Source organism: Tenrec ecaudatus, chromosome 8 (assembly GCF_050624435.1).
Source record: "Tenrec ecaudatus isolate mTenEca1 chromosome 8, mTenEca1.hap1, whole genome shotgun sequence".
Taxonomy (NCBI): Eukaryota; Metazoa; Chordata; class Mammalia; order Afrosoricida; family Tenrecidae; genus Tenrec; species Tenrec ecaudatus.
Window position 1 is genome coordinate 42,470,274 of NC_134537.1, and position 15,747 is coordinate 42,486,020.

At 54.5% G+C, this 15,747-nt stretch overlaps 1 protein-coding gene across 1 annotated transcript in view; it reads right to left on the minus strand.

Annotated features, from left to right (window-relative positions):
- KALRN (kalirin RhoGEF kinase) overlaps window positions 1-15,747 on the minus strand; it is a 727,411-nt gene that overhangs the window by 21,850 nt on the left and 689,814 nt on the right. The window contains exon 52 of the mRNA XM_075556312.1: window positions 186-213. Within this exon, the coding sequence (XP_075412427.1) occupies window positions 186-213 (28 nt within the window). The remainder of the gene's footprint in view (window positions 1-185; window positions 214-15,747) is intronic.

Consider the following 15,747-nt stretch of genomic DNA (forward strand, 5'->3'; position numbering starts at 1 on the left):
CCTTCTAAAAACAAGGCCCCGTTGTCCAGGTTGAAAATCCTAATCCTTCACACTTAATAGTCAACCGGAAACATCTTCCTCACATAGAACCACATCCCCACCGCCGGGTCAGCCCTCAATCAGTGCTGGCCGATCCCCAGCGATTTACCTAACACCCGCCCATAAGCTCACTCTCTTTAACTTACCTTCTTGGATGAAATTTGGATTCAAGATCTGAAAAAGAAACACAAACAGAAAGTTGCTTCAATCCAAAAGGACTAAAAGTCACCGAAGCTTTCATCCTCCTGGGGGAAAAAGAATGTAGTCAGATGGAGCCCACCCTCTACCTCAGCTGTTGGTAAAGCACGCTCTTCTGATCACAGAGAGAAAGTGGGCCTGGGTCACAGAAGGGGGCTGGGTGACTCTGCTGTGTCCTCTGGGTTTACCGGGTCTGTGCCATTGCTCTGACCGCGCATCTTCCCGTTCACACACCCACAAACCCACGCCCCTCCCGTTCCTGTGACGCCCCCCAGCCTTTCCAGAGCCCCTCGTGTTCAGAGGGCCTGAGACCTGGGCAGCTGGAGGGGCCATTGGAAATGAACAAGCCCAGTGGCTTCTTTCTACATCTCCCCTCCACGTGCAGGGCAACTGTCTCCTTGAATGGGGCGCTGCAGAGCCACTCTGGGGTGTCTCCGGTAGCCCAGGCCCCCACAGGGCCCTGTGGACCCGGCCTGGTCCTAACCCCTGTGGCATTGGCCAAGGGCCCCGTCTAGGCCGTTTCTCTTGAGAGGAACTGGGCTGCCTGCCCCGTGACATTGTTGGCTCTCTCCAGAAGGGGAAACATCAGCGTGTGCACCATTCCGGGAAGCTACCCCGAGGGGCAAGCACGGCCACCTTGCTCCCCCCGTCTTGTCTTCGCCAGCAGCACTGCCTGTGCTGGCCCGGGCTGAGAGCATGGGCGAGGTAATGGCACCGGCAGGGTCCTGGGCCCTTTTTCGTTTGTTTGTTTACTGTGATTTTTGTGTTAATTACTTAAAATGTATCAGCATCAATTTCCTCCAGTCTTTCCCCACCCCCAATAATCTGTATCGTAGTTTTATTAATTTACTGCTGTATGGGAGAAAAGATTTAAAGTGTTGGCACGGACAGTTAAAAATACAGTAACTTGGCAAAATGTAAAATAAATATATTGCAGACAAAGGATTCCATTCACTTGTACAATTAATTGAAACAATGTGGATTCTCAACTATAAGCTTAACATCTGATCCCTCCAGCCCGGTGAGCTCTTTTTTAAAGATCATTTCCTTGGGGGCGCTTACAGCTCTCCCAAGTCCTCAGCAGGGACGCGTAACACCTGTGGCAGTGGGTGACGGCAAGTTACAACAAAGGAACACAGGTCAAGTCCTTAGCACGATGCTCCGCAAACGGCAGCTTCTCAGCAAATCCTCAACTACACCAGCGGAGGAAGAAGGGTGGTCCAATGCTATCGACCACCTCTGCCAAAGCAGATTGGTGTTAAAGTGAGTGACCAGCTGTCGTGTAGTCTCTGTTGAGACACGCGCCTCTCCTTTGTAATGACTCTTGAAGACTCGTGGCAGGGCAGCCCAGGGGGCACCCACCCACATCATCCCGGGCTCAGCACGTGGTTTCCGCGTGACCGTCCCTCACGCAGGGGCACAGAGCAGACACCACTGCCTTCTTTGAAGTCCCCTTGGCACTTCTCCGACTCCGGTTTCTCATGGTATGTGCTGTTGCAAGCCCTTGCACTGCCAGCTTCCACTGCTGAGTGCCCAAGGCTCGGACCCCCCCAGAGGCCCCTGCTCCCTGGAACAGCCATGCATGCCAGGGCCTGGGCTGTCTTTGGATGCAGTCCTTCATCTTTTACCTGGGCAGCTTCAAAACCACACAAAGACTAGAAGTTCTGTCTTAATTGGTGTGAAGTGGGGGCAGGATAAATATTTTTATCTCTCTCTCTCTCTCTCTCTCTCTCTCTCTCTCTCTCTCTCTCTATCTATCTATCAAGCTCCCTCATACAGAGCCCTGGTGGCATAGTGGTTACATGTTGGGCTGAGATCCACAAGGTCAGTAGCTCAAAACCACCAGGCACTCTGAGTGAGCAAGACAGGGCTAGGGCCAGGGGTAGGTCTACCCTGTCCTGTGGGGGAGCTGTGAGTGAGCGCCAACTCCATGTCAGTGAGTTTCCCTCCAGGAGGACTGGTCTCCTTTTAAACCAACTTCCTGTCCCACAGGTGGGGGGCTGCTCTCACAGACCGGGTGGGTGAGGGGCTGCAGGAGGGAGGCAGGAGAGGCACCTGACGGGGTTCTCACATGGTGAGCTATGAAGAAACCACCAGCCACTACGGGGGGGGGGGGGCAGCGGGGAGCCAGCTGTGAGAGCACCCTTGGCTGAGATAGAGCGGGGAGGGCGACACGTGAGTTAGCTCCATGCTTAGTAGACAATAAACATTTTCAAAGCATGAACAGTGGCTCCCGCCAGCGGGTGGCTTTGACCTCCCCATTCGAAAACACAGGGCAAAAGAACACCCACCCACAAACACACACGTGTGGAGCTTCTTTGTTCCAAGGTTTTGTGGCGACAGGCATGATTCAGAGATGGGCTCTGCCTTCAGGACCTATTAACTCTTCTGTTAGGTGACGATTTTTCTTTCCAAATATTCTGCAGTCAATGTGATTCACTTTTGTAAGTAGTAATTTCCCCCCCCCCAAGGAAAGAAAGGTGCAGTCAGACCTGTTAGGCTGTAGACTCTTCAAGGACTAGGTCTAGGAAGAAGGCCTGTGGTGCTGTAGGATAAGGATTGGGCTGCTAACCACAAGGTTGGTGGTTCAAATTCACCTGCCAGCGCTAGGGGGGAAAATGAGGCTCTCTGTTCTCATAAAGATGTACAGTCTTGGAAACCCTGTTTAAGAACTGCCATGAGTTGCAATCCACTTGATGGCAGTGCGTGTTTTGGCTTCATAAATAGAAACTGGAAATAGGCCCCCAACGTCTTCATGATTAATATGAAACATGAATAATTAAATAGATTATAATTGACATTAAAGTATATAATGAAAGTCTACAAAATAATTCTGGCTATGTGGTTGATAATCATTGAGTAGAGCATGATTTGGAAACAAGTGGAATGTAAACATCTGGGAAATGATTTTAACATAGCATAATCTGCAGCCTCGGGGGGCGGGTCCGAGTGGCAGGCTGTGCAGGCAGGGCCACGGACTTTGGGGAGCAGATGAGTCCCTTAGTGTCCAGATTCACTCTGTCTTCCCTTGGACCAGATCCCTAAGCAACTGACGCCTGACTTTTCACTGGACAAAAGGGATACAGATACCTGCGTAGGAGAGTTACTTATATAAGGAGTCGGTGTATTCGAGAAAGATTTGCTTAGATGGAGGTGAGCGGGCAAGAAAGGAGGCTGGCCCGCCCACAGCCTTCAGTCCAGGGGCCAGCAGTCCAGGGGGAAGGCAGAATTGAATGGCATTTGCAAAGCGTCTGGGGCGTGCCTGGCTGATGCTAATGGGCAGCCTTCAACACCCAGCACTCTGCTCTCCCCACCTGCCCAGAGTGAGTCCGGGGTAAAGCACAATCCGAGCCGGCAGCCGGCTTTGTTTAATGGCCACCATGGCCCTTCACCGGGAACCACTGAGGGAGCAGAGCACGGAGTCCATTCACACCAGGAAACAAATGGCAGATTCCTATGCTAAACCATTTGAAGTGGGGGTTCAGAACCCTCCCCTGGGGAGCTGTTGGGCTAGCAGTCGTTCAAACCCAGTAGCTACTCCACGGGACCTTCCGGAAAGATCTACCGTCTCAGGAACCCCGCATTGGGGTCACTAGGTCAGAGCTACTCAGGGGGAGTGGGCTTGGCTTCTTTCTTTCTGGTTTCACCCAAGGGGAGAAATTTTATAAAATAACCCCCAGACGTGAGGGACTCTCTCTAAATGTGACCCGATTTCTCATCGGAGAGTCTCATCTGTGCATAGGGTCACGATGAGCCAGAATCCACTCGGTGGCCGTGAGCTTGAGCGTCTGTTGGGACACACACGCACGGTGTGAAGAGGGAAGATTCCCAGCGTGGGTGTGAACTTTAGACGCGATGTCAGAGAGAAAGGTCAATGGTAAGGCTTAACTACAGCTTTCCCGTCTGAAAAGGACTCCTGGAATTTTCCCTGTCTTTGTTCCTTCGCCTCCCGACTGGCCCCGCCACTGAGGAGAGCCCTGCTGGGCGCTGGGGGATGCTGGTGATGTCACAGATTTGTGTCACGTTATACACTCGGCACACACTGTTCACCAACTCCTCCAAAGGCTTTGGAGGCGGTGCAGAGAGGGTGTTACCCCACCTCGTCAACCCAAACCCCCGCCAGTGAGCAGATTCCAACTCATAGTGATTTCAGAGGACGGAAATCTTTCCGGGAAGAGATAGCCTCATTTTCCCCCACCGAGTGGCTGGAGTGTTTGAACTGCAGACCTTGAAGTTAGTAGTCCAATGCTCACCCGTCAGTGCCATCAGGTCTCCTTAGAGAAGGCGATATGTATTCCCATTTCCTAAAGAGCTCAAGAGACACGGCTATGGGCCGGGCCGTGGCGCTAAGTGCAGCCGAGTTCTCGCTCCAGTGCAGGAGAGTCTGGGAGAACGTCTTGTACAACTCTGTCATCACAATCACGGACCTACCTGCCTATCTTTGCTCCTCCCCCAGCCCCACCCCTGCCCTCTATTTCTGCCTGGGCTTCATTTTAAAACTCCTTTACCAAGAACCAAGATAAAACACACTACTTTTTTCTTCTCTAAATTTGAGTCTCGATGATGCCAGTAGAGCAGCGGTTCTCGACCTTCCGAATGCCACCACCCTTTCATACGGTTCCCCATCTTGTGGTGACCCCCAACCATAAAATTCTCTTTGTTGCTACTTCATCACTGTCGTTTTGCTGCTGTTATGAATCGGGCAAATCCCGTGAAAGAGTCATTGGACCCCAAGGGGTTGAGACCCATAGGCTGAGCACCACTGCAGTGTAGAAGAGTCCCTAATGGGGCCCGGGTGACAGTGACCTTGAGAACTCCTAACCTCAAGTTCAGCAGGTCAAAATCACTGGCTGCTTTTAGGGGGAAAGAGAAGGCTTTCTACTTCCATAAAGAGTTATAGTCTCGTTTTGAAAATGATGATGGCAACATATATACAAATGTGCTTGACGCATGTATGTATGGATTGTGATCAGAGCTGTGTGAGCTCCCAATAAAATGATTATAAATATGAAAAAAGAGTTACAGTCTCAGAAACCTGCAGGGGCAGCTCTACCCTGTCTTACAGTGTCGCTATGAGTCAGAATTGACTTGGTGGCAGTGAGTTTAGCTTGGTTTGGTATTCTGAAGCATGAAGGGGGAAAGTCATAATGCAATGTCGTGTGGTCCCTTAGGTATTTTTCCATGGCTTCCTCTAGATCCAAAGGCTCAAGAGGTCAAGGTCATGCCATTTTATGCATAGGCATCCTCAGAGCCTGTAAATCCCTGACATACAAGTTGATATAAGTTGACTCAATGGACACTTTAAATGGTGGGATCCTAATCTGGGGGAGAAGAATCAGGAAAACGTTTGCCCTGGGCTGGCAGTGCTTTCTAATTCCTATTACTTGGGAAAGTGACCTGATGGGGAACTGCATTGGTCAGTGAGACCATCATCATCCAAGATTCAGCCCAGAGTGATTTCTTCCTCCTCCAGATCCTTTTATGGAGACTGGTAAAAACAACAACAACAACAACAAACTGGCACTTCTCGCCTCTGATTATCATAGCATCCGATCCTGTACACGAGATGCCCTAGCCGACTGCAATCTCCAAGGGAGTCATTCTTTCACGTGCTTGAAATTACAGAATCAAATGGACTGAGGCCACTCAGTTTGCAGACTAGCATTTAAGTTTCCTGGCTACCTTGTCTAAGGAGCCCTGGAGGCATGGTGGGCTATGTGTTAGGCTCCTAACCTCAAGGTCAGCGGTTTGAAGCTGCCAGATGCTTGCTGGGAGAGAGAGGAGGCTTTCCGCTCCGGGAATGATTTACAGCCTTGGAGAGCCATGGGGGAAGTTCTGCTCTGCCCCGTAGGTCATTATGAGTTAGAATCACTTGACGGCAGTGAGTAAGTGAGAGCGCTGTGTCTAATGATCCGTGTTGGGGTGTGTGGAGGCCAGAGGGGTCCATTAGGTGTAGGTTGGGAGTCCATCTAATATGGGGTCCACGGGTAGAACTGGGATTGGAAATGGAAGTAGCAGGGAAGGAGAGAGAACAGGTTACATAAAATGCACTGAAAATCTGAGCTGGCGAGGCAGGCGAGGCCGTGTGGGGAAGGGCTGCCCGGGAGCCTGGCTTGATTTGAGCAGAGGGGGGGACCAAGTGGGGGCAGGAGGTAGTGCTTCCTCTGAGCCGGGAAACTAAGGACTTCCGCCGGGGGGCCGCCCATCAGCCACTTAGTGTCTTCCTTCTAGAAAGCGACCTGGCTGTTTTCTTGATTTTTCTTCAAAATTGGAGGGCGATGAGGTAAGAGGTAAGAGTGACCGGTAAAATCAACCAACACCGAATAACACAAATGGAACTCTGACATTTTCTAGCCAGTCTAGCCCAAGGCTGGCACTGTGTGACTAACAGTGTTGGTGACGTCCTTTCTGACTACAAGATTAGAGGTCAACGGGGCCCCTGTGAAGGAATCGTCTCACCCGTGTGATTCCAAATCTCTTATCATTCAAACCTACACATCGAGAATCACGACAAAATAAAAATGTGTCAAAAGCAACGAAAATAAAATATCCTAAACTCAATCAGAGCTTCCTCGACTAACGCCCGATTTCTCTCTCTTCTGTTAGTTCCGTACCTCCGTGCGCAGAGAGGGGGGGAGAAGGGCATTCGATGGTTTTCAGATGGTGAGATTTGGCAATAAGCGAACAGATATAACAAAAGGAATTGCTCCAACTTGAGATATGATTTCTGGTTTGGAGATTCAACCCTGTTTTCAACATGACTGTAGTTTCTAAGCTTTTTAGACAATCTTCCCACCTGGCTTATTTCTAGATGAACCCAGAACAAGCTGCAGTGAAACATTTGAGAAGTTCTTTGGACCATTTCCTCAGTGGTACAATGGCTTTGAAAGTGTGGAAGAAGTTCAAGGTTTGTTATTGCTGGAATAGGTGATTTCCAGACAGCTCTAAAACAGTCTACCACAACGAGGGTTTCAGAGAGAGCTGGAATACCAGAAAGCCTGCTTCTTAGAGTCTCCCTCCTCCTCCTCACATCCTAAAACCAAACTCACCGCCATCGAGTCAGTTCCAAGTTATAGCGACCCTACGGGACAGAGCAGAGCTGCCTCAGTGGGCTTCTGAGCCTGGAACTCTCTATGGGAGCAGAAAGCCTGGTCTTTCCCCGCCCCTCGCATCCTACCCCCTACCCCCCTACCCGCACCTCCGTCTCCGCCCTCCGAGTTGAAATCCACAAGTACAACCCAGGTTCACTCTGCTAGCCATGGAGGACCTAGATCTAGAGCCTCCGTCTGGGACGCAAACATAACCTAAAGCACTGGCCAGCAAGACCCCTGGGCGTGGAACTGATTAAACTGCCACCCGGTAGCACGCACTGAGAGACAAGTAGTCCAGCCCACGGGGAAAGGGAGTACGGGAGCAAGCACCACCAGGGTGGGAAAGAAACATCTAGCAGTGTCAAGCGCGGAGAGGAAAGCAGACTACGCCCCCTATTGGAAGGGGCCAGCTATCTTATTTCTTCTGATCGTGCGGGAGGTGGATCTGAAGGTAACACAGCAAACGAGGGCCTTGGAAAGCTGCCAGGGCTCGCTGGGCAGAGTGCCCCCAGCAAGGTGGCGAGCCCACTCACTGTCATTGAGGCGATTCCTGCCCGGAGCAACCAGCCCCACAGGGCAGAGGCGAACTGCCTCCTGACTTTCCGAGTCCACATCTTCAAGGGCCGGGAAGCTTCCGCTTTCTCCCCTGGACAGGCTGGTGGCTTCGGCTTATCAACTAGTTAGTAGGTTATCGCAAGGCAGAGCCCCGTGCTGCCAGTTCACACCCAGGGGTGGCTCTTGGGACAATTCTAGTGGAGCGTCCTGGTCCACGGAAAGGGCGTATAACTAGCTCTGAGTGGCTCCAACTGACCCCACATTGAAGAAAAAAAATCCCCATGTAGCACATCGTGTGTAATCTGAGCTAAGAAATCAACTCGGATTTATCTGGGTGGGGAACAAAAGGCAGAAGAAATTCACGGAGAAGCTTGAAGACGGTGGGGGTGGTGGTGAAGAAAGAAGCAAATGAGACAATAGAAGGAAGGAATGAGAAAGGGGGAGGGAGGAGATGCAGGAGCGGGCAGACTATAGTTGAAGACAAGAGCAGACAGTGTAATGATCTCTACTAGAGAGGTTCAGTGGGCAGCAGCAGGTCTCCCCCCCCCCCCTCCGTGCTCGGCACATTGTAGGCAGTAGTGGCACTTGGGGCCGGCGGTCATGCTGGAGGAGGGGGAGGCAGTGTGAGAAAGCAAAGCAACCAACCAACACTAACAGTAAGAGCACGTGGCTAGCTGGGGAGACACGGAGTGCCTGGCCTGTGTCTTAGCCTGGAACTCGTGCTGGAAGCCCCCAGGACTAATTTCCTCGGTAAGGCCTCCCCGGAGGTGGGGTGGGCACAGGCAGACTTGGAATTGCTGGCTTTGCTCTGTGGCTGGCCATGGACGCTCGGGAGGCTGGGTTGGCCCCCGCAGGGGAAGGTGACACAATGGCTAAACCTTGCATGCACTTTGATGCGTCTCACAGCCTGGCAGTCAGTGAGGAAGAGGCTGGGCAGGGGTGCTGGTGGTCCCCGGGTGGTGGCATCACTTCTTTATCAGACATAACATGTCCAGCCTGGAAGGCAGACTCTACGTGGACCAAGTCTTTCTGGATGAGTGCGGTTGGTCTCATCCTTTAAGGAGTTGGCTGTCATACACAGACTCTCAAGTCTCCTCAGACTGAGTGAAATCACAGGCCACACGAGGCAAACATTTCCCCGGGGAACATGGGAGAGAGTAGAAGGCTGGCTGTTAGCATTTTCTGGCGTTCGGAATGAGAATGGGATTGCCCAAAGCCTGATGTCCCTTCCCTGAGCACCCTTCCTGAGCTCACCCATATTGCTCTCCTCAGGGGTTTCCCACTGTTCTCAGACAAGCCAACCCCCTCCACCCGCTGCCCCTCACGATCCTTGAAGTAGGTGTCAGCCGTCTTCCTAACAGAGAATGAACCATACACCGCCGCCCCTGGGGACGCATCCACTGCGTCGTGCTCCAGACCGTCCCAGGCATCATGTCCTAAGATGTCCCACATGGACCCTGACCCTCGGGCACCCCAGCACTGCTCACACGTGCCGGGCACTTTCACCGCCAGGTCGGGTGCTCACATCCTGTCCTCCTCTGAACATCCTGTGGACCCATCACTCAGACACTGTGCGCCGTGAAGCTCCTGGCCTTCTTGGGAGAAGGGCAGCGGAGGGGTGCAAACCCCGGGGGAGGCCGGAGCCAGCTGCGCTCTGCAGCATGCTCAGCTGTCCGGGGGCAGGATGGTGGCACACCTGTGTCATGGCACTGTCTGGAGGCAGGGACAAGCCACTGCCACCGCTGAGGGGCCCTGAGAGCACAGCGGGGTACACGTGGGGCTGCTCCCTTCAAGGTCGGCCGTTCACATTCACCAGACACTCAGCGTGACAATGAGGAGGCCACCTGGCCCCGGGAGGCTTCAGTTTCAGCACTGCTACACAGTCGTGCAGGGTGGGATCGCCTGGGTGAGGGCAGTGGTGCTTAAATACCCACGAATGAATGACCCCGTCAGAATTGGTCCCTTTTCTCTGCTTCCATGGGTGGGAAACCATCTCTGGTCTTTTCCAGCACGTACCGATCTTCAGCACGGACTGCTGTGGCTCCGTGGGGTTCCCGAGTCTGTACGTCTAACCGGGGGCAGAGAGCTTCATCTTTGCCCCATGCCGTGGCTGGTGGGGTGGCACGGCCAGCCGGGCCGTGTGGTTAGCCGGGCCGTGCTTCCCCGGCAGTGTCACCAGGGCTCCTTTGCTTCTGGCAGACACTGCTTTAACGTCTGCTGTCAGCGACCCTAACTCCCCAGGCCCTCCGCAGGAGAGCCGTGGCCATCACTTCCACAAAGGCTCTCAGACGGGGCAATTCTACTCCGCACGGCAGGGGAGCTGTGGGTCGGAATAGGCTCGATGGCTGTTGGTTTGGCCGGGGTTTATAACGCGGGCATGTACTCAAGCCTTCGAGCCTGCCTCATGCTCCTCTAGGTGGAACCAACCTTCCCTGGTTGGCTGGCCTCTGCAGTACTGACCACAGTGTGAGTCAGATGCTGCCACGCTGAGACTGAGCACCCCGAGTGAGCCTGTAGCCTGCGCCCCGACGGCAAACACCGTGGCAACAACACCAGGCCCTTAGAACGACTTCTCTGGGTCAGTGGGACTGCCCATCTGCTACGTGTCCTTCATCCAGGCGATGGGCCAGGCCTCCGGGGGGGGCGAGTGGCCGAGGAGACAGGTGAGCAAGTGTGGTGTGTCCAAGGTCGCTGCTTCGAATCCTTGTAACCGGATTCCTCTCTCGGCTGCCCTGGCTGGCTGCCTGAGTCATGGGGACGGGTGGGTGAGGCCCAGTAATTACCCCAACTGGCAAGAGGCTTAACAAGTTGCCAAGGGAGAAATCCATCCTCCTGTGAGTACACGTGTAACAAGGGGGAGACTGAGGCCGGCCCTATGTGAGGACGTGCCTGCGCCCCAGGGAGCAGGAAGTGTTTCTCCTCGGCCCCACGGGCCTTTCCAAGCACCAGTACCAAGAGCTGCTCTTTAGTGGTTTGTGGAACCCTGACCCCCTCAACCTGTGTCCCGGGGTGTGGGATGTGCCTCGACTGCCCTCACTGACTTCCCAGGGTGGTGGGGAGTCAGTACCAAAAGGCTGCATCCAAGACGTGGCCCTGCCTCGGGGAGAAGGCTCCCTCCCGCTGGGCGCAGAAGGGTGTCCATTATGCGCAGGACTCGGACCAGCGCGAGGCCGGAAGAGAGAGTCTCTATGACAAAGAAATTATTTTTTACATATAAAAATGAGGGGAATGTGTCACTTCACTTTTTTCCTCCCCAAGAGGCCTTCTCAGAGGGGGAAAAAAATCTTCCTGACATTCAGAAGTGGGCATCAGTGGAAAGACACTGGCAACTCCGTGACAACCTTTCCTCCTGTCTGTTGGGTCTGGTTCTCAGGGAGCTTTCGATCCGGGCAGGAAGACTGCGGGGCTCGGGCTGGCGGTTTGGGAGGTCGGAGAGGTGGGGACCTGGGGGTGGGAAAAGAAGGGCCGGTTTTGGCCACTCAGACACGCCCAGTCAGGTTTCAGGAGGAAATCTGTCCAGGCTCTGCTGTCCTGCCACACCTTGTACAAAGCAAGTTTCAGGGCGAGGGCTGGACTCGTTCACCTTCTGGCCTCTCAGGTCTCTTTGTTTCCAGAATCAGAGGTGCCAGAAAGGAAGAAATCTTCTGCTAGCACACCTCAGTTTCTTCAGTTTTACTGTGTGTGTGGGGGTGCTCAAACCCAAACCAAGTCTGTCGCCATCAAGTCCACTCTAACGCATAGCGACCCCCACGGGTCACAGTGTAAACTGCCCGCATGGGGCCGGTTGGCTGGTGGACTGCAGCCTTGTAGAAGCAGGTCGTCAGGCCTTCCTTCTGCAGACCCACTAGGGGAGTCCGAACCACCAACCCTCAGTTGTGTGCCACCCGCGTCAATTCTGACTCACAGCCGCCCGGCAGGAAGGACGGAGTCAGTGGGCTCAATGGTTTCCCGAGCCTGCCGTCCTTATAAGAGCAGTCACCGGACCTTTTCTCTAGCAGAACTTGGGCTGCGGGCTTCACCTGCCAGTCTCATGCTTAGCAGTGGAAGGTTTAACCACTGTGCCACCAGTGCAGGCTGTTGCTGCCCACCCCAAACCCCGGGGACCTGTATGCGCTGAAAGGGTTACCCATCGCAATGCACACCCTGCTGTGCACCCTCCCACAGAGGAGCATCCTCCCACAGTGGAGCTGGGCTCAGGAAGACTGGGTCGCCTGCCTGCCCAAGGTCACCCAGCTTACAGGATCTGGGCCAGCATCCAAATTTCCGGACGCCTGCTCCTGTGTTCTTCCAGCGTGACACTGCCTTTGTGTGATTTTTATGTTACTCAGACTCCGGCCCCGGAAAGCAGGGATGGGCAGAAGTGATACTCCCTGCTGTTGTTGAACTGGAAAGAGACCGAGGAACAAGCCCACACAGAGGGACTGGCGCTGTCTGTCCGAACCTGCCCCTGCTCTGGAGGGCGGGCAGCATGGAGGTGGGGCGGGAGATGGACAGATGGTTCTGCAGGGGGCCAGCACCCTGTGCCTCAGCGGTGGGGCTCCCTCTGCAGGCAGCGGGGGGACTAAAGCGTCACAAGTTTCCTCTGCTCGGTGCTTTGCACTGACTGGAAATGGTTCCATCCTTCCCGATGCTCCCTCTCCCTCATCTTTCTGAAGCATCTCCCATCAGACCCAAATCTTGCCGCACAGAGTAATCCCGAGCGAAAGGCCTCCTGGAGGCTCTGTCACCAGGGGTGTGTGTGCCCTGGGCGTGACTGGCTGCCTGCGGCATGGCAGGGGCAGACAGTGATGGAAACCTGAGTCTGATGGATTGATTTCATCTGCTAAGCGTTGTATTGGCTTTTTTACAAAAAAGCTCATTTCACTAATTGGCCCTGGCATGAAAGGTCTTGGCACACCAGCCTGGGAACCCCTTGAAGGCACAGGTTCAAGCCTGGGAGCTTGGTGAGGGTCTTCCAAGCCCAATGTGTGGGGCAGACAGCTGAGTCTGGAGGTTGCGGTGGGTGCCAACCCCCACACATTGACACCACCCTCAGCCGCCTTTTCAGACGGGGTGTGGAGGGGTGAGAGGGAAATACAGTGTGGGCCAGGGAGGACCCAGCCTCCCCAGAGATGCACATTGGATGTTAACCCTGCTGGGGTGGGGCAGGCTGAGTAAGTGCCACCTCCACTCCCATACACCTCTCCACTCTCCAATAAAGGCCCGTCTGCAGCCCGAGCCACACCAAGCCAAATTAGCTGCCACTGAGCCGGTGCTGACTCACAGCGACCCGTGGGGTTCCCAGACTCTGACTGTTGACAGGAGTAGAGAGCGTAGTCTTTGTCCTGAGGAGTTACTAGTGGCTTCGAACTGCCGACCACGCACTGGAAAGGGTGATTTTGTTCCTCAGGCACTCTGCTGTTGGGTCGTCAGCCTGATTTGGCTCCTCTTCCACTGTGGAAAGTCTGCTCTCATGCACGATGCCCCCGCTGACACATTCCCATGTTGAGCTCATCAGCGGTGAAGGGCAGCAGAGCTGGGGACAGACGGGTCATCTGCAGAACCACAGTTCCTTGTGGGGAGTGGTCGGGTCCCAGGCAAGCCAGGAGCGATGGCCAAGACCCAGAACCAGTCTTGTCCAGCTGGACAGCCGCATGGTGGTTGCAGGGCTGGGGGCGGTACGTGAGAAGATTCATGAGTGTGTCTACAGCGGGAGGAATTATGGGTGCCTGAGGACAGAAGCACCTCCCTCTGCAGAACTGAACGTTCTTAGGGAGCTGGCTTTTTGGGGTTCACCGTGCTTCACTTCCCTTTTAATTAGCATTCGGAGGCATGTCTGCCTCTCTCCTGGAAATACAACGGTGACATGCATGCCGGTGCTGAAGGTAGCAAGGAGCCAGTTGGCAAGCCAGGCTCCTTATAGGAACCCTCCAGCCTACCCACCCGGGAAAAGCAGGGAGTGTTCGCCCTGCGGAGGGTGGGGGGCCTCCACACAGCTCGCCCTGGAACCCACATGCTGGTGTCAGACTGCGGTGGCCCGTCAACAGTGCTGCCCCGGCATCCCAGGCTTGGCCCAGAGTTAGTGTGCAGAGTCCCCGGATTGGGGCTGGGACTCTAGGCATACAGGCTTTTACACAGCGGCTATGTACCGTCCAGTCTGACTCAGCAAGAGGAGGCAGATCTGCTGCACGAGGTTTTCCTAGGTTGGGATCTACTTAGAAGCTGACAGCCTCATTGCTTACCCGTGGTTCGAACTGCCCACCTTTCAGTTGGCACCCAAGAGTGTTGCCAGGGATCCTGGTTTTAGACTGCTACAGTTTAGCTCTCTGAGGACACCAGGGCTGGTCTGGAAGGCAGGTGAGTCAGCAAGCTGCTTCCCATGAAACAGCACATGTCACGGTGATCCCGACCACTTATCAATCACAGGGATCTCGCTCAGCGTGGGGCTGGCCCAGGTGTGGCGAGGATGCTCGGAGGTCTTCAAGCGACGGCCCACTCCCCGCGTCTCGAATCAGGGCTCGTGTGGGACGTTCTTCTCCTGCAATGATGTGCTCTGCCCTCAGGCATCGCTATCTGTCCTTTGAGACATGGCTCAGCTCATGGCGAGCAGGTTGGCTTTCTCTCCCGGTGTCGTCTGTGTCTGAAGAAACTGAAGAGCGAGGGCAGAGCTGCCTGCTTTCCCTGGGCGTCCGTTCACAGGTTCAAGGCTAATTGCCAGGGAGCTGGGCACCGTGCGATGGATACTCAGCAGGTGCCACCAGCATCGCACGGGAGGCAGGCACCATCAGCATGGAAACCTGACCTTGGCTTAACTAGAATGCTTGCAGCCTCCCAGTTTGGGTTAACTCACACATCTGTCTGGATTCCGAAACTGCACCGCAACATCTGAAGACTTTCCGACATGCAGCGGGAACTTCTGGCTTCCCCCGGGGAGCAATCACAGGGTCTTTGGTGGGGCTCCCCGGCGAGCGCGTCCTCCCCCAAGCAGGGCTCAGATCGTGTGTGTGCCCCTCCTCCTCCCAACAGGGGCTGACGAATCTGCTTACGTGGTCGGCTTTCTCGCTGGGGGCAGCTCGCCTGGTCCGACACGCCTCGGCGTGCACTGCTGTTCTGCCTGCCCACTATTGCTGGACACGGTTCTACATTACTTTATGGAACACAGACACCTGACTCGTCCCGCCTGCTGCCCGGCCGGCCTGCACTGGCAGCTGACACCCCCACGGCATCCCAGGGTTTCAGACCGAGTAGACAGGCGCCAGCTGCCAGCCACATGAGGGCAGGTAGTGGGTTCCACATAGTGGAGCAGAGCCAGAAATCTCCCTTGGTTCCCTTGTTTACCTGCGGCTAGAACTACTGTAGCCACTTCCTTCTGCAGTGACCCGGGGCTGCTAAATTGGGGCCCTCGACCATCACCCACACCCACAGGGGGTGGGAGGCTATTTTATCCCGGCAGGGCTCCGGGAAACGACCACTCGATTCCTGTCCACTTCGACTCAATTGCTGTTTCTTCTGCAGCTGCCTGACCTGTTCTTAGCTCTCGGCGTCTCCCCTATGTTTTGCAGCGGTTGCTGTAATAGGAGGGTGGGTTTCCTGGGAGTTAGGCTAAATTTGAAAGAGTAGTAAAAGCCCAGCCCTCGAGGTGTAGTGGTGTCTCATTGGGTTGAGAACTGCAAGCTCAGCAGTTTGAAACCACCAGATACCCCCAGGGAGGAAGAGGAGGCGGCCTAGTCCTAGTCCCAGGAAGACCTACTGTCTCAGAAACACAGGGGCCGTTCGGCCCTGTCCTCCAGGGTCACTGGAGCCAGCACTGAAAAAGGGGAAGGGCTATAATGAGGCAAAGGTTTAAAAGATGTTCTTCATGAAAAGAAAATCTCTGAACTTTTAT